Genomic DNA, 23,692 nt, shown 5'->3' with positions numbered 1-23,692 from the left:
GACAGTTAAGTTTCTTCCAATTTTTGCCTAGTATGTAAAGCTGCTGTGAACATTTATGCAATATTTTTCATGTAGATGTATCTTTTCAGGTTTCTTGGGTAAATACCCAGCACTGGAATTGTTGACTTTTTGTAAATAATGTGCTTAACTTTGGAAAACAGTTCGCTGTTTCTTAAAAAGTGTTTGTGTACCTTTCCATTTCTCTTAACAAGATAAGAGAGCTCCATTTGCTGTACATTGTTGCTGCCACTAGGTATTGTCAGTGTTTTTAAATTTTAGCCATCTGGTTGGTATTTAGTGATAACTTATTGTGGGTTTGATTTTTGCATTCCCTGATGATTTATTAAATTGAGCATCTTTTTGTTCATTTATTTGCCATGTGTATATCTTTGGTGAAGTGTATGTTCAAATATATTTTATCTCTACTGCTTCTTTTTCCATTTGATTTGTTTGTCTTATTTTTGTTGAGTTATAAGATTTCTTTGTATATTATTCACAGAAGTTGTTTATTAGAGGTGTATTTTGCAAAATTTTTTGCCTACTCTGTAACTTGTTTTCATTCTCTCAGCAGTGTTTATTGAGAGCAGAGGGTTTAATTGTGATGAAGTTTGTCATTTGTTAATTTTTTGGTCAATTCTTTCTTTTTTGGATCATTCTCTGTGTTCCTTATTTAAAAAAAGAAAACTTTGCCTACCCCAAGGTTACCTTTAGGTATTTAGCCATTTTCTAGCTAAATTACGTATATAGTATGAGTATATGAGATAAGATTCAAGGTTCTTCGCTTTCCATTTGGATACTTAGTTATTCTTGCATCATTTTAAAAAGATTATCTATTGCTCCCTTAAATTATCTTGGCTCTTTGGTCATAAATAAATTGAATGTGGAAAGGTGAGTCTATTTCTGTTTTTGCTATTATGTTCCTTTGATTTGTTTATCCTTACACCAAGACCAAACATAGAAAAGATATATTTTTTAAAATCATGAGTTCATATTGAGGCCTTTCAATTCAGTAATACTTTATAGCATATCTTTAAAAAAATTTTATACCTATGCCCAAACTATAATTGTATCTTTTTTTTTTTTTTTTTTTTGAGACAGAGTCTCGCTTTGTTGCCCAGGCTAGAGTGAGTGCCGTGGCGTCAGCCTAGCTCACAGCAACCTCAAACTCCTGGGCTCAAGTGATCCTCCTGCCTCAGCCTCCCAAGTAGCTGGGACTACAGGCATGCACCACCATGCCCGGCTAATTTTTTGTATATATATTAGTTGGCCAATTAATTTCTTTCTATTTATAGTAGAGACGGGGTCTCGCTCTTGCTCAGGCTAGTTTCGAACTCCTGACCTCGAGCAATCCGCCCGCCTCGGCCTCCCAGAGAGCTAGGATTACAGGCTTGAGCCACCGCGCCCGGCCTATAATTGTATCTTTTTTGTTATTGTTGTTTTTGAGGCAGACTCTCAGTTTTGTTCCTCAGACTAGAGTGCAATGGCATCATCATAGCTCACTGCAACCTCAAACTCCTGGGCTCCACCAATCCTCCTGCCTCAGCCCCCTAAGTAGCTGGGGATAAAGGCACGCACCGCCAGCACACTTGCCTAACTTTTTTTCTATTTGTTGGTAGAGACGGGGTCTCACTCTTGCCCAGGCTGGTCTCAAACTGCGGACCTCAAGCAATCCTCCTGCTTCAGCCTCTCAGAATGCTAGGATTATAGCTCTGAGCTATTACGCTCAGCTGTATCTTTTGTTTTAATTTAATTAATCATTTCTATAATTGGAAAAGTCATTAATAGAAAAAGAAAAGTTTGTTTCCATAAATTTAAAAGTAATACAAAGTAATTGTACTAGTATTAAATATTCAGCCAGTAGATCAGTAGTGAAATGTAAAATTATCATTGCTTTTTGCTATCTTTTTTGAATCCTCTAGTGATGTAGTAGATACTTGAGCTATTTTCCATGGTTGTATAAATCCTCTTGATACATAATGCAGCTGTTATAATCATGTTAATTTATGTCATTAATATTTTTAGTTATAGTCCTTCTGTGATGATGATTTTTGCTAATAGTTCTTGCTTGGTAAATAGCATTATGTCAGTGAAGAGTACTAGAAGTCTGCTCCATCACTTCTCTTTATGAGACAAGTGGAAAACACAAACCGTGTGGTCGCCAAAGTTGTATTCCAACCAGAATCTGGTTCACTTGCATTGATTGATTCCATGTGGGGATATATATGTACTAGATTTTTACATATGTAATTTCTGGTTAGATAAACTCATTTTATCTGTATATATAGAAGTTTCTGTACTATTGTTGAAGTCTTTTAGGAAGGTGAGCATTCTTGTTTAGTTTTAAATTTGAACTAAAAGTACACCAAGGTTTTGGACTACAGAAAATGCAAATATGTCTCTTCTTATACTTGAAAGACATGATTTAAATGTATCCAGTTACCTTTAATCTCACCATGTCTTTGTTATTTGTTGGCATATGAAAGAATTTAAATTCTTTCCCCCATTTCTGAGTTTTTATTTATTTTTATTTTTTGAGACAGAGACTCTGTTGCCCAGGCTACAGTGAGTGCCGTGGCGTCAGCCTGGCTCACAGCAACCTCAAACTCCTGGGCTCAAGCAATCCTCCTGTCTCAGCCTCCCAAGTAGCTGGGACTACAGGCATGCGCCACCATGCCTGGCTAATTTTTTTTCTATATATATTAGTCGGCCAATTAATTTCTTTCTATTTATAGTAAGATGGGGTCTGGCTCTTGCTCAGGCTGGTTTCAAACTCCTGACCTCGAGCAATTCGCCCGCCTTGGCCTCCCAGAGTGCTAGGATTACAGGCGTGAGCCACCAGGCCCTTTCTGAGTTTTTAACTCTTCTGTAATATGCAGTGTTTTCTTATTAACTTTAAAATCATGTTAAACCAACTTATGTTTAGTGTTTCAATTTAAAAACCCCTAATTTTCAAACAATAAATCATATCATACAGAGTATGAATCATATAACAGTAAGATTCTTCATTTTATACTTTTAGGATTAACCAAAAAAGTGGTTTATGTGGATGTTATATGTATTCCTTTTCTTTTTTTTGGCTAAGGGTAAATATCTTGGAATTGTATTTACAGTGCATTCATCTATATGATTCTCCCAGTTAATATCATCTTAATATACTATGTTACTTGAGAAGAATAAGAAATCTTAACCCGCAATTAGGGAGACATCAGAATACTAATACTGATACAGAATTTCTTATGAGAAAAGAAATGGACAAATATTTTTCATTAAACATTGAGTCTTTATCTAAAATTCTCTTAATTTTCTAAACTTTTTTCCCTAAAATACTGCTTACCGAGAAATAATACATATGTATAGCAAAATGTATTTAGAAAGTACATTTCTAAGAATACTCCAAATATCAGTACCTATAGACTAAAATCAGATCAGGAAATAAATAATAGCAGGACCTCAGAAATCCCAGTTAAGTTTCCTTTTGGTCACTACTTCTAACTTAACCAAGAGCAAGCACTGTGATCACTACTAAAACATAGATTAGCCTTGCCTGTTTTTGTACTTTCTAAGATTGGACTACAGTAAGTACTATTTTCTCTCTGTCTTCTTTCACATATATAGTTGTATGGTTTATCCAAATTGTTGCATGCAGTTATTCATTTATTCTTATTGACACATAGTATTCTATTATCAGAGTGTCTTAATCTAATTTACAGTTGGACATTTTGGGGGGGGGTTCAATTTGTGGCTATTATAAATTGAGTTTTATAAATATTGGAGTACAGGCCTTTTGGTAGTCTCTGAGAATTGATATTTTATGGATCCTAATCCATAAGTAGCTTCCTTATTTTCTTATCACCTGAGTGAAAGATTATATAACCAAGACATACCAAGTATTCGGTATGTTTCTATAGTGAAGTATTGGAATTTGCCTTTATTTCTTGTATCTAACTAATTATGACCTCTTTGAGTTCAATTCCTCTTTCACTTCCTGACTGTGAGGTTGGGCAAGGAATTTAACCCCTCTGTGTCTCATTGTTAAAATGAGAAATAATAATTATATGTGTTTAAAATGGTGGTTGTTAGACTTGAATAAGGTAATTCTTGTAAACTACTTGGCCTAGATGCTGGCAAAGAATTATGCTCACTAAATCCTATATAATATGCATATTTTATTGGCTAACTTTGTGCTTTCCTTAAATTATGAACTTCTATAAAGTGTAATTTTCTATTTATAAATTGTACTCATTTTTATAACTTATAAGTTTTACTTTTACATATCCAGGATACTAGATATTTGTAATTCAAATTGGAGCTTAATTCTATTTTTTGTCATTTGATTTTCTCTGAGATGTGTCTTCACCATATAAAAGTCATAAATTATTATGTAGTCAGATTTATTCATGTTTTTATTTATGGTTATGTTAAAGATGACAGCTGATAGCGACCTGTTTCTTCAGGATTTTTAATTTATGTATGTTGTTACAATTAGTGAAATTGCTATTTCTTTTACCCAACAGGTACAGGGCACTTTTGTGGACTCAGAATGTTTGTTTTCCAATTTTATTTTAGGAAAATCTCTCTGAGATTCTACTTATTAATCTCCAAGCTAGTGTTTAAAATATTTACCATTTTTGTTTCATAGTGTTGATTAAGACATTGTGTAATGTAAGTATAATGTAAAGAAAAAATCCTTAAAAATATAATAGTGATTTGGGAGAAACCAAAGCCTAGCGGGTCTTGAAATGCTCTGTTTGTTACCTGTTGTTGTATAACAAATTACCATAAACTTAATGGCTCAAAATAGCACCCAGTTTATTCATGTTAGAGGTCTGAGCAGGCCCAGTCAACTGTGCTCTCTGTTTAAGTCTCACAAGGCTCAAATCAGGATATTGCCATGCTGGAGACTCTGGGGAGGAATTCAGTTCTGTGCAAGTGTAGGGCCTAGGTCCCCTTACTGGCCATTGGCCTGGGTCCCTGTCAGCTCCTAGAGGCCACTCCCTAATCCTTAAACCTTGCCTGTGGTTCCTTCTATCTTTAAAGAAGAACAACAGGGTATTAAATTATTTACTTGCTGTGAATCTGACATCCCTTTCTGTTACCAGCTAGAGAAAGTAAAAAGATCGTGTGATTAGATTAGATGAATCTCCCTTTTGATTAATTCACAGTCATTTGATTAATGCCCTTCATCACATCTGTGAAATCCCTTAGCCATCTAATACAGCATAATCTCTGGCATATTTTATCATATTCACAGTCTCTGTGTTAGGGTGGGAAATGTTGAGGGGAGGGAGTGGTGTTTAGCTATTTTAGAATTTTGCCTACCATGAGTGCCATATTTGAGGAGTTTGGGTCAGATCTGGAATGTATCAGGGATTCCTTTAGAAAGATTATAGTGGCAGCAGTGAGGAGAATGAGTCAGAAAGGAAAGATACTGGCTGGAGAAAAATCCTGTTCTTAGCTTAGCAGTCTCCATTTTGATATTGTGATATTATTTAATTTTTTTTTTTTAGCAGTTGTTTCAATCAGAAATGTATGTTTAATGGTGTGCAAACGAGAATAATTAACCGGGCCAGAACAACAATGATAAGTTAGTCATCAAGATATTTATTACTTTAGGTCAGTTAACATACAAAATGATTGCTAGATTTGGTTTTATTTCAAGCAGTTTTATTTCAGTTTTCAGAGCAAGCATTTGTTCTTCTTAAACACCTTAATCTCATTAATAACATTTTCCTGCTGGGCGTGGTGGCTCACGCCTGTAATCCTAGCACTCTGGGAGGCCAAGGCGGGCGAATTGCTCAAGGTCAGGAGTTCAAAACCAGCCTGAGCAAGAGCGAGACCCTGTCTCTACTATAAATAGAAAGAAATTAATTGGCCAACTAATATATATAGAAAAAATTAGCCAGGCATGGTGGCGCATGCCTGTAGTCCTGGCTACTTGGGAGGCTGAGACAGGAGGATTGCTTGAGCCCAGGAGTTTGAGGTTGCTGTGAGCTAGGCTGACGCCACAGCACTCACTCTAGCCTGGGCAACAGAGTGAGACTCTGTCTCAAAAAAAAAAAAAAAAAAACACAAACAAAAAAAACCATTTTCCTAAATACAGTATTAGGGTGGGTTTACTTCCTTAGATGGCTAATCTGATGGATTATATGTTGATTCTTACTGGCTTTAATTTTTAAATCTAGCTTCATTTATTTTTATTCTTTTGTCTTACAGTTTTGCGTTTTCCCAGCTATATGTTTTCCTCTGAAAACCACATTTGCCACATCTCAGAGATTTTGACATATCTTAATCAAATAATTCATGATTTTTCTTTTTGATTCAGTAAAACTATTTTACATAGAAAGGGATTTAAATTTTTCTAGTGGATAGATTGGGGGGAGTTTATATTGTGCATTTCCCATTCTTACTATGTTAGGCCCAAGGACGTATCTGCTTTTGTTGAGTTTGGCCTAGAATAGTCTGCTTCTTAAAATGTGTGGACATATTTTATAACAGTATATGGTGAATTTTTAAAAAAATTCTATGTACATTTGAACAGAATTAATTTTATTTGAGACTGGGTCTTACTGTGTTGCCCAGGCTAGAGTGCAGTAGTATTACCATAGCTCACTGCTACCTCAAATTCTGGGCTCAGCCTCCCGAGTAGCTTGGACTACAGGCTTGTGTCACCATGCCTGACTACTTTTTTCTATTTTTTGTAAGAGTTAGGTCTCCCTATGTTGCTCAGGCTGGTCTTGAACTCCTGGCCTTTAGGGATTCTCCCACCTGAGCCTCCCAGAGTGCTGGGGTCACAGGCATGGACCACCATACCTGCCTGGAATATATATTCTTTATCTTTGGAATGCAGAGATCTGTGTGTATCTATGTGTCAGTTTGAATCAAATCTGATCATTATTACTAAGTTCCTTATTTTTATGTCATATCTACTTAATATCTTGATTTGAAAGCTATGTTAGAGTCTGCTAATCTATGCATGCATTTTTACTCAGCTTTACTTTTTATGTGTTAAAAATATTTAGTGGGTATATAAATCTTAATGACTATTGCTTCTTTTTTGGAATTTGCACTATAACATAAGATTTATGTTAATGTAGACTTTTATCTTTGACTTGTTCACTGCTTTTTAGATTGATAACTGGCATTTTGGGGAGAGTTTTTGTGGTTTTTACCACCAGCTCTTTATTTTTGAATTGTATGTATATATGTGCCTCATGTATATGTATGCATATGTATGCGTATCTATACACATATAAATAAAATGTATATGTGTATTTGTATCTAAAATGTGTGTGTTAAGTATATTTTGCATGTTTTGAAGTTGCTGTCTTTATTTAATAGAGAATTTAACCTATTTATATTTGTCATCCCTGGACTTGAATGTCACTGTAACAGGCATTAAAGTTGTCGTTTTAATAATTTTTTCATAGACCTGAAGATACTGAGTGTTTTGTTTGTTTTTCCCATTCATTATTGCTAATGAAAAGTGATGCCTGATTTTCTTTTGTTTGTAAAAGTTCTTTTTTCTTTTTTGTGGGGCATTCTAGAATTTTCCCTTTAGCCTTGTTATCTTAAACTTTTGCCAGTGTTCCTAGGTGTGAGTTGTGAAGCTGGTGCTTTAGGGACTTTAGGGAGGAATTCTGACAGAATAAGAAGGGGTACTTTTGTAGAGATACAGTGATCTATGGAACAGAGATAAAGACTCTTTGTATTGTAGGTTTCTCATCTATTAAATAGGGATTATTCTTAATAATTGTTAGCTCTTACTAGATATTTTTATAGATTTCTTCTAGAATAATTTCTGTGATTATAATCTCTCCTATTGTCTCTCCTTCGGGTACTCTTGTTAAACAGATATTGGACCATCTGGATCAAATTTCCTTGTCATTTTTACCTTTTTCTTTTACTTTCCACCTTTGCTTATTATTTGCATTGTGAGAGAATCCTAGTTGACTAAGAATACTAAAAGATTGATAAAGATTAAAAACAGTTTGGGAGTGTGGAAAATCTTGTAATACTTGATATTTCCTAGAGCATGTATCCTAAAACTATTGCCATCATTAGTACAGAATACATACTGGATAATTAATTGAATCGGCTGTGTAATATCCTTTAACTTCTTGTTATTTCATGATAGAAGATTAATCTCTGAAGTTTTGTTGATTCTGTTTTGTTTTGTATTATCTTTATTTTGAGAGATTCTTTCTTATTTCAGTCTATTAAATAAACGTTTTGGAAGTACCTCAGACTTACTCTTTTTTTTTAAATTTCTTATATAATTTAGAAAGGGAAAAAGAACTTTTCTTTTTAGACAAAAAGAAAATTTGTCTTAATTTTTCTTCAACAAGCAGACACCGAGGGACTCAGACTTACTCTTACGATTGGTAATATGAAGTCTCATTGAGTTTTTTTAATGTGGCCTTGGATTAATTTAAAAAAATATTGTAACACTTCTCCCTTTCTTTTGTTTTCTTTAATGATTAACAAAGTAGAGAAGAAAAAAATGCTATTCTAGGAATTTTAAGTATTGATTCAAATAAATCATTTAGTTGGTATATCATTTCAGAGCTAATCACCTTATCTTCCCAGAATATTAATTAGCTTTGTAATTGTTATGTATTATATTATTTTTTTTTTTAATTTATTTTTTTTTTTCTTTTCTTCCTTTGTGAACATCCAGGGGATGTATTATATTATTATAACTTGTTTGGTTTCTGATGTATATGAGAGTGCTGACATTAAGGAAGTTTCTTGTGGAAATTAATTCTTTGATATTTTCCACATTTTTATCAATACTTTTTATTTGATTTAGGAAGATACATTCCAGCTTATGTATATAGTATACATTTTATTTTAAGGCCGCATGTTCTTCAATATCTATGTAATTGTAACAGATGGGTCTGAAGGGTTCACTTAAATGCAGTATTTATTTCCTTCTCTTTATTCAATGATATCTTTGTATAATATTGTAAGTATGTTGCATATATTCCAGTACTATCATAGTTGTTTAATGACATGTAATGTTTTCCATTGCACAAATGATTAAGAGAACATATTGGTGTTTCCAAAATGAAATAGAGATTGGAAAAATGATCAATTTAAGTTATTTTTTCCTTATTTACTTAGATAAAACTCATTCTATTTTATCTGCCAAAATTATTTTTAGTGGTAAAGGCTTCTGCACAGCTTGCCATATGGTATCAAAATAGGAGATCCTAGATTTTAACAGTTTAGCAGAAATTATTTTGTTATGTTAATGAGCTATTATATAATGTTTTCAACAGACTGATCGCGCTTCTCCCCTTGACATTTTCTTGGCCTTTCCAGTAGGACATTTAGACTACCCAGGTGTTATACTTGTGGTTAATTCTGGGTTTTGTTAATACACTAAACATATTTAGATACTCTGAGAAGTTATGATATAAAAATAGAACCTGTTTTGTAAAAGCTGGTTATTATACTTTATCAATGAAGAGAAATAGGCTTTATTTATTTTTTCTTTCTAATGCAATAATACTCTCGAGTAGAAACGTAGAACTAAACTGTGTATTAGTCTGTGGAATTGTAAACATTATGTAAAATTAAAGTGTCACAAATATAATTATTAGTGTTTTTGAGTTACTTAGAAGGTACAGTGATCTGGTGACTTGGACTCAAAATGTGTTGATGCTACACCAAGAGTCACTGAGCTTTTTTATGTGGGTTGGGTGCTGTAGACTGATGATCATGAGGAAGATTTTGATGGTATGTGATATCTTATATAGATTTATCTATAAAACATTAAACAATTATAGTTTTAAAACTATTCTCTGATTGATCACCAGAATACAGAATCAATATATTGGCATGTAAAGATATTCCCAGTAGTGTTAGCAGGGTCTGTTGGTCTCTGTTACATGAAGCTCCATATGTTTCAGCTAGAAATTGATGAGCCATACTTACAAACAAGATTACCAGAAGTGAAGTCTGTTTAGTATGTGTAAATATGAATACCTGCTTATTAGGGCCTTTCTATGTCAAGCAGCATTCCTGGTGCTGCAGTTACAAAGATACTACAATATGGTGCCTGCAGTCAAGGATCTTGGACTAGAATGAAAAAAACAAGACAAATGCCATGTAATGGCACAAACTAAAACAGACGCATGTACAGTAGGTTAGACATTTAGGCACTTTGTACAGAGAGATTTTATACTCTGTGGTTCAGGGCCACCCATCAAAGGTTACACACACACACACACACACACACACAAATGATACTGAACATGGGCTGGGGAGGTTGAGGAGGGGATTATTAATCATTCTAAGGGAAAGCTGAATAAGTAAATGTAGCATTTTAGATAATTCATACTGACTTATGCATTCACTTGCCCTAGACTGACCCTGCTTGTTTAGAGCTTATTTCTTTGCTTTTTACCATGTTCAAGAGAATGGGGAAAGATTGAAATAGAAAAAAAAATACCCAGACTACTAAATTTTTCCCCCCTTACTTCCAGCTTTAGTAAAGAAATTTGAAACAAATTGCTACAATGAATTATGTAGGTTTTTATGTGTGCCTTTAACCATGTATGCCCTCCATTAACTTATTTTATGATTGACTAGTTTATTCGATGTTAGATTTTAGGCAAGGTAGAAATAGTAATAGGTCTTATAAATAATATATAATCCTTTTATCAGTTTTGGTAACATTTAAAAAGTATTAAAATAACCCTCAACTAGAAACCTGCCTTTTAAACCATGTTACTATTTGTTTTTGTGACAGTCTTTAATTGTAAGTATTTGACAGTGTAAGTAGGTAAAAAGAGAAATGCCAACTTTCTAATTGGAATGGAAGGGTGAATGGTAGTATACCAAGCCCTGAGCTGAATGCACTAGGTTTTATTTTTTTAACTGATCTTTAGTGTTTTATAGTTTCAAACTGTTATACTAGTAATGTACAAAGACTTTTTCATACCTTCCTATCTCTACATTTTTGAGGTTTTATTAAGGGATTTTTCTCCTTTACCCCCTTTCAGCGATGTGCATTTTGTAAGCACCTTGGAGCCACTATCAAATGCTGTGAAGAGAAATGTACCCAGATGTACCATTATCCTTGTGCTGCTGGCGCCGGCACCTTTCAGGATTTCAGTCACTTCTTCCTTCTTTGTCCAGAACACATTGACCAAGCTCCTGAAAGATGTAAGTTTACTTCAGATAGATTTTTTAACTTTTATCAATGTATTTACTTAAAATGATAAATGTTATAAATTCCTCAAGTGTTATTCTACTTGTTTTAAAAGGTAGTATTATCAGTATAATCTCGATAATCTGAGGGATCTTTGCCAGAAGTCCTTAGGATGGGAGGAAATCTGTTATCAACAATTTTTTTAAAAAGACACGCACTGCTCTACGAATTCAGATTTTAATTAATTAATCAGTTTATTTTTTGAGACAGAGTCTTGCTCTTTTGCCGTGGCGTTAGCCTAGCTCATGGCAAACCTCAAACTCCTGGGCTCAAGCAATCTTCCTGTCTCAGCCTCTTGAGAAGCTGGGACTACAGGTGGGCGCCCCCATGCCCAGCTGATTTTTTCTATTTTTAGTAGAGATGGGGGTCTCTGTCTTTTTAGGCTGATCTCAAACTCCTGACCTCAAGTGATCCTCCTGCCTCGGCCTCCCAGAGTGCTAGGATTATAGGTGTGAGCCACTATCCCTGGCCTGTTATCAACAATTTTATTGAAGTTAAATCCAAAAAGTTTATATCCTCAGAAAATCAAAAATAGTTTGCATGCTTTTTATTCTTATTTAAAACATTTTTTAAACCACTGTAGAAAGATAGAAATACTAAGTATCCAGTATTTCTAATATGTGCTATAAAGTAATTCATTAAAAAGTTAAATAGTATTCTGTATCTTTTACGCTAAAAAGCCACCCTCTTGGAGAATTTAGAAGATGCTTCACTCAGGTGTTACTTCAGGATGTACAGTTATAGGAGCACCAAACATTTCTGAACATCTTGGACATTGTATAGCCCTGATAGTCATGACAGAAATCTCTGTTAGTGCTTTTTCACAATCCATCTGTCTTGGTTATCTATAACCTACAGTCATGCTTTTTTTCTTTCTTTTTTAAACTGTATTTTATAATTCAATGAAAATGTTTAAATGTTTGAAATTTATTTTATGCAGGAAATTATAATTCTTTACCATCCTTATCATTAAACAGATCTTTTTCCCCCCTTTTTGGGTACTGTATGTATTTCCAATTAGCATGTATGTTTTGGGATCTTTTTTCCCCTGGTAAATTGAATTTCCAATCTCATTGTGGAATGTCCATGATGTTTTATTCAGTCTTATTATGTCATCTCTTAGTTATCTAATTGTAAGCTTTTACTTGCTTCTTAGCGATGTTGATAAAGGCTTTTTTCCTGTCTTTTTCAGGTCTGTGGAACATAAATATAGCTAACCCAGGCTTAAACTAAAGTAATCTCAAATACAGTTAGTCTACATGATCATTACCTTTTATCTTTGTTGAATACCATAATTTCATTTTAAAATTTATTTTGTGTCCACATATATAATCATATATTGTCCTTAGTAACTATACAGACATAAATTACAGATAAGGCAAGTGAACTTTTAGATTGTATTTAGGCTAGTAAGGGATTTAAAATTTTAAAGATGTTTTAGATTACACACTCTTACATCTGGGAGAAAAAGAACATTCATGCACAGTAGTTGTTATAGGTGTTATTTGCATATTGAATTACTTTAGTGGGTGCATAAACTAAGATGTCAGTTATCAGAGTTGATTATATTCTGGGTGATATAGTAAATATACTTTGCCAACCGAATAAAGCAATTTTGTGTATAAGGATCTGAATTTTATTCAGCCTTTTGTATTGTCATGGTTTAGACTTCACCAAACAACACAGAAACTTTTATATGAATGTGGTTCTAATGTTAGAAATTTTATTACTTAATGGCAGTGCTACTTTCTACTGATAGGTGTGTTCTAATAATGTATGCCTTCAGTTATATGTTAGTGATCAATGAATCAGTTTGTAAAATAATGAACTATAAGAACTGAGATAATTTGCATAACATTTGCATTTAATAAAAGGTTCATGCTGGCAACATAAAGCTAAAAGGTCTAAAATTATTGGTACTATGCTTTGTTCTAAATAGACTTATGGAGAAAGTCATAAAAATACATGAATAATAGGAAAATAAATCTAAAAATAAGTAAGGGAATTTGGCCATGGAAAATACAGATAGAATAAATATTAAGGTAATGGTGAGACTGATAACCAAAATGTATACTTCCTAGACATAATCACAGATTTGTCCCTAGACCTTTGCAGCACTCAACACAAGGAAATATGAACACTTAACCTTATTTGGAGTATATATAACAAGAATTCGCTTGATACTATATATTGCTGTGAAAAATTGTCTTAAAGTAGACTTTGTAATATAAAAAAACCAATCCCACAGGGCTATTTCTTATAACAGCCCTCAAACTAAGTCAGTAGTATAAAACAAAGCCCAGCCGATAAAATTCTGTTCCTTGGGAATATTAAACAATACGTTCTAAATACATAGCTTTCTGACCATCTCTCTTCATCCAAGGATATAATTTAGAGAACATTGCAGGTAGGGTATATTGATGTCTTCATGAAATCTTTCATAAATATTTCTACCTATCCTAATTGTGTGTGTTGGCACAAGTGTGTAACTTTTTGTTTTTAAGATGGTGATATCTTAAATCATAGTGTTGTTATGAGCGTTAAATGACAACAATTAATGGAAATCACATGGCATTGTGCCTTGTATATATTAATTGCCTTATTTATTTATTTTATTTTTGAGACAGAGTCTGGCTTTGTTGCCCAGGCTAGAGTGAGTGCCGTGGCGTCAGCCTAGCTCACAGCAACTTCAAACTCCTGGGCTCAAGCAATCCTCCTGCCTCAGCCTCCCGAGTAGCTGGGACTACAGGCATGCGCCACCATGCCCGGCTAATTTTTTTTATATATATATTAGTTGGCCAATTAATTTCTTTCTATTTATAGTAGAGACGTGGTCTGGCTCTTGCTCTGGCTGGTTTTGAACTCCTGACCTTGAGCAATCCGCCCGCCTGGGCCTCCCAGAGTGTTAGGATTATAGGCGTGAGCCACCGCGCCTGGCCTTAATTGCTTTTTAAAAGGTACCTATTTTATCTCCTATCTAAGGCTCAAGTTAGAATAATTATACATATTGACTACATGTACTTTCTGTTGCTGTGTAAGTGCAGATCAGTGTTTCATGATAGTTGGCTAAGTTAGGAGCAAGACTGACTGACATCTTTTTATGAAAGTTGAAAAATGTAACAAAACCGTGGATCTCATTAGAAAGAAATCCTACCAAATAGAGTTTCTGTGAACAAGGCCACGATTTTCATCAGAAAATATTTTTAGGGTGTTCTGTCATAGGTAAATGTCATGGTTCCAACATTATTTTCATGATGATACAAGGATACACTAACTTTGTCTGGAAATTTAACACTAAGTATCCATATAGGAGATGTAACCAGACATACTTTCTGAGTAGGAAAGCTGAAAGGAGCCAGCCGTGCAAGATCAGAGGAAAGAATATTCCGAGGAGAGGGAACAACTATGACACAGACCTTGAGAAATGAGCTTATCATGATTCATGAGCAGTCATTGTACTTGAAACATACTAGTCTACTAGGTGAATAGTAGGTACAGCATCAGGATGAACAAAGGCTGTATCACAGAGGCCTTACAAGCAAAAGGAGGAGTTTGGCTATTATTCAGTCAGGAAAGGGAAGTAAATCTTTGCAGGGTTTAGACATGGGAATGCTATATATCTTAATCCATTCCTCAGTGTATTTACTCTCATCACTTAGTTTTAACTCCTTTTACTTCACTTAAGCTTGACCTCCAGCCTCTTTTCCTTGGTTATGTTTGTATCTCTTGATGCTGAGCCCTGCTCCTTTTCTGATACCCTGAAATTTCTTTCTTATCTGTCTGCCAACTATATTGACCATACTCTTTGGATGATAGCCATGCTTTACTTTTTATTTCTAGAACGAAAAAGTAAAGTATACTGCACAGTTGTGAAAACTGGTAGATGATAGGTCTTCTAATATTGATGGAAGTTAGAAAGCTGTGCTCAGTTAAACTTTCTTAACTTGATACTGTATGACAGCAGTTTGACTTTTGTTGCACTTTTATTTTTATCTGTTGTCTGGACTTTTAAACAGTACTTTTGATGTTCCAGTTTTACCAAGTTTAAGGATCTATGATAAGCTCCCTTCTAATTTAAGCTCAGTGTTTTTGTCTTTTCTTTTGTCTCTTCTCTTTTCACAGCTATCACTTTGGAAATGATCTTCTCCAAAGAGTATCCTTCTGTTTTCTCCCGCACTTTTGTCGCAAGAACCTTGTTCCCCTTATTTCATTTAGTTTCTAAATTCTATGCCTCTGTTGGCACTTTCCTTTCTACTTTTGTGTTTACTCAGGTATTCATCTTCATTGGCTAATAGTAAAGTTTGCTTAGGAGTTAGTCAATATTGATTAGTTCTTACGAGCCTCAACTTTGGAGCTAAATAGATCTGAATTTTATTCCTGTCCTCTCTTAAATTACCTTTAGCTTTAGTGTTTCAAACAGTCTCATTCTACTTTTCCAACTGCTTAAAGAAAAATTTCACTTAGTGGATAATTGCTTCAAACTTAATGTCTCTGTGGCTTGCAAAGATATATGTATGTGTATATACTTATTTTTGATGTGGCACCAAGGCTATCCAGTAATATCATCTTCTTATACATAACCTCCAAAAGGCTGTTTTAGTATATCTCCATGTATCTTTTCCCTGACTGGGGAGAAGTTTGGAAGCAATCTCATTTCTTTTTGTGTAGTACTTTTTTCTATTATTGATTTTTACATACTGCATAATGAATTTTTTGGACTGTATGTATTATATGGATGTTTTTCTTTGACTAGTTTATTACCAATGATCCATAGTCATCAAATAACTTGACAGGATTTTCATTAAGGAATTGCTGGAGACCATTGTACAATACAACAGTGATAGTTGTCTTTTTGCCGAGTGGGCTCTCTTGTATAGAACACTGCTGTGCAATACAGATATAATGTGAGGAATTTTAATTTCTCTAGTAGTCTTAAAAGGAAACAGTTGAAATTAATTTTAATAACATATTTTATTTAATATAATATATCCAAAATATTAATATTTTAACAGGCATTCAACATAAAATATGTTGAAATATTTTTCCTGTATTAAATCTTTGGGATTCAGTGTGCATAAAATATATTTACTGCACACCTCAACTTGAACTAATCATATTTCATTTCACTCAGAGCCACATGTGGCTAATAGCTATCAAGGCAATTTGAAGTGTCGTAGGAGCAAGCTCTAGGAAGTTTCACAGAAGCATTTCAGACAGTGTTCCTGGAAAGTATAATAGAAAGGCGAATTGAGCATCTGATAATTAGTTTAGTATTTTCCCCAATTTCTAAAAGTTTTTAGAGGAGGCAAAAAACAAAGATTAATTTTTAAATGTATATATTTTGAAATGGTAAATAGTGCCATTATTTTAGTATTAAGACAAATATACCCTATTATGTCCTTTCTATAAAAAATGAACTAATCTATGGCACTTCCATTTTTAGATTAATGATTTATTTTAAATACTTATCAATTAAAGGGCCATTTAAAAGTGAGTTTTAGAAATAAGTCCTTAATTAAAAATATATTTAATAATGCTTGATTCATATTAGGCAGTTGGGGTTACAAAATTAAAAAGACAACATCCAAGTCCCTGTCCTTCAAGGTTCATGGTATTGTATTGTGATTAATGGATTATATAACAGAGTTTCTTTCTTTCTTTCTTTTTTTTTTTTTTAAGACATTTTTGCTCTGTTGCCCCAGCTAGAGTACAGTGGCAGGATCTTAGCTCACTGCAGCCTTGCTTCTAGGCTCAAGCAATCCTCTGCCTCAGCCTTCTAAGTAGCTGGTACTACAGGTGCATGCTACTGTGTCTGGCTAATTTTTCTGTTTTTTGTAGTGACAGTTGCACTTTTGCTCAGGCTGGTCTGGAACTCCTGACCTCAAGTCATCCTCATGTCTTGGCCTCCCAGATTGCTAGGATTACAGGTGTGAGCCACTGGGCCCAGCCTATAGAAGTTTCTTCTAAGCATATGGGGAAAAGGAATATTCAACAACTTAAATGGGTATTTGGGTGTGCTAATAGGTATTCAAGAAATATGTCAGAGCAGTTGAAGGCCTTTTTGGAATGGGCAGGGAACACAAGGGCACAGAATTTCAAGTAGAGGAAACAGAAGACAAAAGAGAGGCATTGAACAAAAGACAGGCATTGAATAGTATGTTGTGTTAGGTGCACAGCTAGCTGCTTGCTGTGATCAGGAAATGGTGGTTCTGAGATTTAGTTGGAAAGGAAGGTAAAGGCCTTTTTGCCCCATACTAGAAAATAATGATTTTTTTTCTTTTAGGTGAAAAGGAGGTATTTATGGATTTGTAATTTAAGCAGAGCTTAACAATTGGATTTACATTTTTGAAAGATTGCTCTGGATGTATAGAAGATGATTTGGAGAGGAGGTCAGGAACACAAGGGGGATGAGTCCAATCAGAAGATGCTTTAATTATCAAAACAAATTATGAGAAACTAACTGTGCCAATAAGGGAAGAATGATGTATAGAAAGTTTAATAAATAAGATTTGGTATTTGGTTGGATGTGTTGGTCAGGGCTGAGTTAGGAGCCAACAATGATGCTAAAGTTTCCTATTCTTAAGAAAAAAGGAAGATGTTTGGGGTTTTTTTTTCTTTTAAGTTTCATTTTAGAGCTGTTGAATTTGAATATTTTTAGAACTTCTGGTTATTGAGCTCAAGTAAGTCTTGAAAATAAAGGTTTGGAGTTTAGAATTCTGGGGCTAGTAATAGAGATTTGGGAGTCATGGTGGCGTTTTATGACATGAGATATGATGTGATCACAGGGAAACCACAGGGAATTAGAAAGAAAGAACAGATGAAATCCCAAGGAACTCCAGCATTTAGGATTGTGGAGATATAAAAACGAAAAAAGGTGGATGAGATGAAAGTACGGGAAACCTAGGGAGAAATGAGGAGAAAGTTGCCATCATAGAAGCCAAGAAAAGGAAAATCTTATTGTGGGGGTGGCTAGTGATGTAAATGATGTCAAATGCAAATAAGGCTAGATCTAAAAAGTAACCCTTGGCTTTCCTGGGGTCATTGGCAGCCTCCTCCAAATAGCTTGAGAGGGATGGTGGGTGCTGAGCCAGCCTTTGAAGTATAAGTCAGGGGTCCAGCCTGCAGTCCAAATTCCTGAGCCTGTTTTTGTTACTGCCCTCACAGGAATTATTTTTACATTTTTAAAGGACTGTAAATAAAAATAAAGTCTATAGGACATAGACTGCTATGGCTCACAAAGCCTAAAATATTTACTATTTGACCCTTTGCAGAAAAAGTTTGCTGACTCCTGGTATGATTAAAAGGAATATATTATTACTCTGTTCTAAGATGCTTAGCTGGGAAAGAAAGTAGAAAGTGCTTATAGATAGGACTGCCCAAATCTTCAAAAATCAAATGAATAAAAAAGGTTCATATACTTTGTGGTACTTGTTAGACATAGGCATATATATATATATAAAATCATCTAAAATTGGTTTGATTTTAGAAGGTATTATTTTCCTTCTTATAATACACATGAGTTCACCTGTGTATTTGGCAAGGTAGTTTATTCTTACATTTTTTTTTTGTTTTAGATAGTAAAAGAACTGTTAGTACATTTTCTTTTAATCTACATTTTAGGGATAGATGATGTCCATAATTATGTGGATTTTAATGTTTTTATGACTGGAAGTTAATAAAGAGGAATATAAATTTAGTATATGAAGTAATGTATTTGTGTTTAAAAATACAGTTTCTATTTTTAATGTTCTCTTACATAAGACATTTTCCAGTAATAAAAAACCTGACTATTTGATTTAAATAGTCTGTTTATGCTTAAGAAGCATCTTAGTCTAATTGGTTTTAACACTTCTTAATTTTGCCTCTTGACTTACCTGATTTTGTAATTTCAAAATATATTCAACATCCAAACACAATGTTTATTTTACACTGTAAAGTGTCTCTCAATTGATATTTCCTTGTTTGGTTCTTTCTAGCAAGCACATATTGAGATTAACTAGGTTCCCAGCATTATTATTGGCATTAGGAATATAAAATTAAATAAGTTACTGCTTATGATTGCAAGTAGATGTAGGCACAAATAATCACAAACGATATGATTAATTTTAATGTGGTTAAATTTAGGTTAAATACACTACAGTGTTTTTATTGAGACCTCATACTGATTTGATATCAGTTCAATGTGGATAACTTCAAATGTCTGAAAGGTTTACCATGTAAATTCCCTTCAAGTGATTTTAAACTGTAAAGTCAGAAAAAATATTAAATTCTTATACAACGATTTCATTGTTTTACTGTTAATTATAGCAAAGGAAGATGCAAACTGTGCAGTGTGCGACAGCCCGGGAGACCTCTTAGATCAGTTCTTTTGTACTACTTGTGGTCAGCACTATCATGGAATGTGCCTGGATATAGCGGTTACTCCATTAAAACGTGCAGGTTGGCAATGTCCTGAATGCAAAGTGTGCCAGAACTGCAAGTAAGTTTTAATTTCAATTCAAAAGTATGTATTGAGTTTAAGAGAGCCCCCATTATTAGGTGCTTAAGGTTTGTGTAATATGATAAAAGTTGTTCATATTGCAGGTATATTCATTCAAACTGACTTCATCATACCTTAAATAATTACTTAACATTTATATTATTTTGAAACAAGTCTAAACAAAACTAATTTTGATAATTTAAATTCCTCTGGTTGCCTAAAAAGCTAATTTAAATTTGCCAACAATTTTTATATAAATGTTATTAACAACTTAAAATAACCATTAGTAAAATAAGGCAGCTTTTCTTGAGGGGGACCGGAGAGGAGATTTAATAGGAAAACAAACCTCTGATGACAGATATTAGTTATTGGAGTTGAGTCAAAAAAATCAGTGATGTGTTTAGATTTTCATCCAGGAAGGGCACTTTCTACTAAGACTATTGTTTTAATAAAATTTGTATCTATATCTGTCTGTAAGACAGCTACCTTCAGTAGATCTGGTCTCTATAATTCTAAAATGAAATATTTTGTGGCATTTAAACAGCTGTAATGGAGTCCTCTTTTCCTATTGTTGTATTCCATCCCTTGATCATTTCTCTGATCTTTTCTGTGATTTACCCTCCCCTAGGATTCTAATTAGCATGGTAATTTGGGAATGTTAGCAGCATCTTCAGCATTCTTCTAATTGGTTACAAGTTAGAATTTTTGTAACCAGCAGAAATTATGTCCAGAGTTATGTGGAATAAATAGGACCATGTACCTTCATATTTTGGTAAAAATTAGATAAAATATCAGTGAACATTTATTTGATATATTGTATCTGCTGTCAGTTTCTTGGGAAGAAATAAGAGAACTTGAAGAAACAGTGCTTGTCCTCCAAGATCTTTTTTTGTAGCTAAAGAGAGAAAATATACAACTTTATATGAAGTTTGTTGAACTGAATAACTGGAGGCCAACTGACCCATTTTCCTGTTTACTTCTGTGTAGCCCCAGGTTTTATTCAGAGGTTCCACTCTCAACTCTTCTTGCATTCCCCATTTTTCTTCCTGCCCCCCTCCCCGAATTAAATTCATAGTTTCTGAGAGTAATTAATAGCCACAAATCAAGGCAGAGATTGAGTTGTAAGTCAGAGGCCCAATCTTTGGGGGCAGGAGAATGTTTAGAGAAAGGTTTTAGGTTTTCAATTATAATTTTCCATAATTATTAATAATTATGACAGTTATTTTAAAATCCATATTATTTAGTACTTATTGCTTAATGGACATTCTAAGCTCTTGAACCAGAATTATATTCAGTTCTCACAGTAATCTTTGATTATTACTCCCATTTTATACCTGAAACTCAGAGAACTAAAATCTAAGTTGTTAAGAGTGGCACAGCTAGAAAACCACAATCTGAATACAAATACAGTTGTGGTGCCAAATCTGATCCTCTTTACATTATATGACATCTTTCCAATTCAGCGTGCCAAGATCTGTTCCTTTCCACATAGTATCACCTAGCAGTTACAGTTCCTTCCCCCTAGCAGGGTGGGTATCAGATGTTTAGAAAGTAAAGATCAGAGGTTATTCTTCTTGCCTTAACCTCTCCTCCTTTGTAGGAATCCTAAAATGACTAAAGGAAGTTAACCATAGGTGAGCGCAGAGTGCGGATAATCCTTTAGGGACCCACTGTAGGGGGTTGCCTCTATCATCTGTGCAGATGAAGCATATTGAGGGATTTATGAACTGTGCAGTTCCCAGGACTGATTATTTTCATGACTACTTATGTTACAAAACATAAGTTTAAAGATAAGGCATCATTAATGCTATCTTATTTTTTAGACAATCGGGAGAAGATAGCAAGATGCTAGTGTGTGATACGTGTGACAAAGGGTATCATACTTTTTGTCTTCAACCAGTTATGAAATCAGTACCAACCAATGGCTGGAAATGCAAAGTAAGTTGTTTATTTTTTTAAGAAAAATATCCTTTGTATGTTTTATATAGAGAGCGGACAAATCGGATACCTATTCAAATCTATTACCATCAACTTTTTACAAAACAGCTTTATTAATTGACATACAGTAAACTGCACAAATTAAAAGTCTGTAATTTGATAATGTTTATCCCCATGAAACCACCATCATCTTCAAGATAATAAACATAGTCATGACCCCCAAAAGTTTCCTAGTGCCTCCTGGCATTCCCTTCTTCCTGGCTATTCAAACCCTTCTGCCTTCCCATTTGCTTTCTTTCACTATAGATTAGTGTTCACTTTCTAGAATTTTATATAAATGTCCTGTATAGTATATACCCTTTTTTTTGGCCTGGCAGCTTTCATTCAATGTAATTATTTTGAAGATTCATCCATATTGTTGCACAGATCAATAGTGATTCCTTTTTTATTACAGAGTGGTGGAGATACCACAATTTGTTTATTCAATCACCTGTTGTTGGTGAACATTTGGGTTGTTTGCAATTTTGGGCTATATAAACAAGAGTGCTGTTATGAACTTATTAACTAACTCAGCTTCTTCCCATCTAGGGTGTGGTATTCAGAGGTTGTGGGGGTGGGGGTGGAAATGGAGTGGGGGGTAGTAGAGACAGTCCTGGAATCCAAGGTGTTTTAGGTGGCTTCCAAGCTTAGGCTTCCTGGGCTGCTGGGGTCAGTAGGAGTGGAGTTTTTCCTGGAGCTAGGAAGGGTGAGGTGGCCTGCGGGAGGGGGAGGCCCAGATCTTGATCAGGCCTGGGCATCCTTGCCCTCCTTGGAACTACCTTTTCAAGTGCATTTCAAATGTCTTTTCAAGTGAGGAGGTGGAGGGCCCTCAAGAAGAGGACAATGTCAGCAGAGCTACAGGTCCCAGGGAGGGGCTGGGAGAATGCATACCTACACTCCAGCCCTGCCAGTGAGTATTTGCACCTGGCACAGGAAGCAGAGCTCACCAGGTTCTAAGGCTGTCCTCAATGAGTTCTATTATGCAGTGGCCAAGTGGAGGGGATTGAGGGGAGAGAACCTTCTCACCTGGGGAGCAAAGAGCCTCTGGGTAACTGTGCTCTGGTTTGGCTGCCTGGGAGGTGGTGCTTGAGGGCTGAAGAACTGTGAGGACCTTGGGCCTGCTTTCTCAGGTTCCTTACCTGGCTGAATGAGGAGGTGCTTCTCAAGCTTGGTTTTCTGGCTAAGGAAAAAGTCCTGCTGTTTGACAGATTTGTGTATTTATTTATACTTTTATATTTACTCATGCCTCTGTTTACCTTTTTACTTTTCTGGAATATGAAGTTGAATTCGTAATTCATTTTTTTTTGCCTCTCCTAAGGTAAAATAATATTTAAGACTATAAAATAACCTTTGATTATATCTATGGCTGCAACCAAATTTATTGAAAATTTAACATACCTGACCAAATAGCTTCTTTTTTAAAGTTGTGCTGAAGCATGGTGATTTCTGCTTTAATTGCATTTAATTGGAATTTAACCAGTGTAGGATTTTTTTAACAAATGCTTTAATACTTGAAAGTGACTTTTTAAAGGTGTAGCATATGTTTATTAATTTAGTTAGATGAAATCCTTTTATTTTCTGACTAGTTGCTTCAACAAATTGATAAAATTGGCCACTAAAATTGCTCCTATCAGTTTCTCCTATTATTTTTTTAATAAAACATTTTGTGACTGTTGTTTACCAAGTAGGTCAGGCCAGTGTTAATATATTGTGCTTTTTATCAGTAAAAAATTATTCTTTATGTGGTCTAATGACTTCTGGGAGGGCACAAGATATTTTGCGTGGCACTATGGCCACACACAGGTGTTAGTTTACCAGTTGAATGTTATTTTTTCACATCTTTTTATTTTGCATTCTTCTGTGTTGTTTTAAATGTCTTTCAAAAGGTTTGATAGAACTATTTAGACTGGCAGTTGAAATACTTGGCTATTTTAAGGCAAAATTGTTCTCTTAATTTCCTTTTTCTATTTCTTTTACTGTGTGCAATGATTTGCAATTCAGAATCTTTTATGACTGTA

The 23,692-nt window shown here is 34.4% G+C and overlaps 1 protein-coding gene across 18 annotated transcripts in view; it reads left to right on the top strand.

Annotated features, from left to right (window-relative positions):
• The window catches only part of KMT2C (lysine methyltransferase 2C), a 253,793-nt gene that overhangs the window by 115,562 nt on the left and 114,539 nt on the right, over positions 1-23,692 (top strand). For all 18 annotated transcript variants that reach the window (XM_076006746.1, XM_020289638.2, XM_076006744.1 and 15 more), the window contains 3 exons: positions 11,010-11,172; positions 19,526-19,697; positions 21,521-21,635. In XM_076006746.1, coding sequence (XP_075862861.1) covers positions 11,010-11,172; positions 19,526-19,697; positions 21,521-21,635 — 450 coding nt within the window. The remainder of the gene's footprint in view (positions 1-11,009; positions 11,173-19,525; positions 19,698-21,520; positions 21,636-23,692) is intronic.

This window comes from Microcebus murinus, chromosome 9 (assembly GCF_040939455.1).
Source record: "Microcebus murinus isolate Inina chromosome 9, M.murinus_Inina_mat1.0, whole genome shotgun sequence".
NCBI classification, from domain to species: domain Eukaryota; kingdom Metazoa; phylum Chordata; class Mammalia; order Primates; family Cheirogaleidae; genus Microcebus; species Microcebus murinus.
This window is presented reverse-complemented; position numbering and strand designations above follow the sequence as displayed.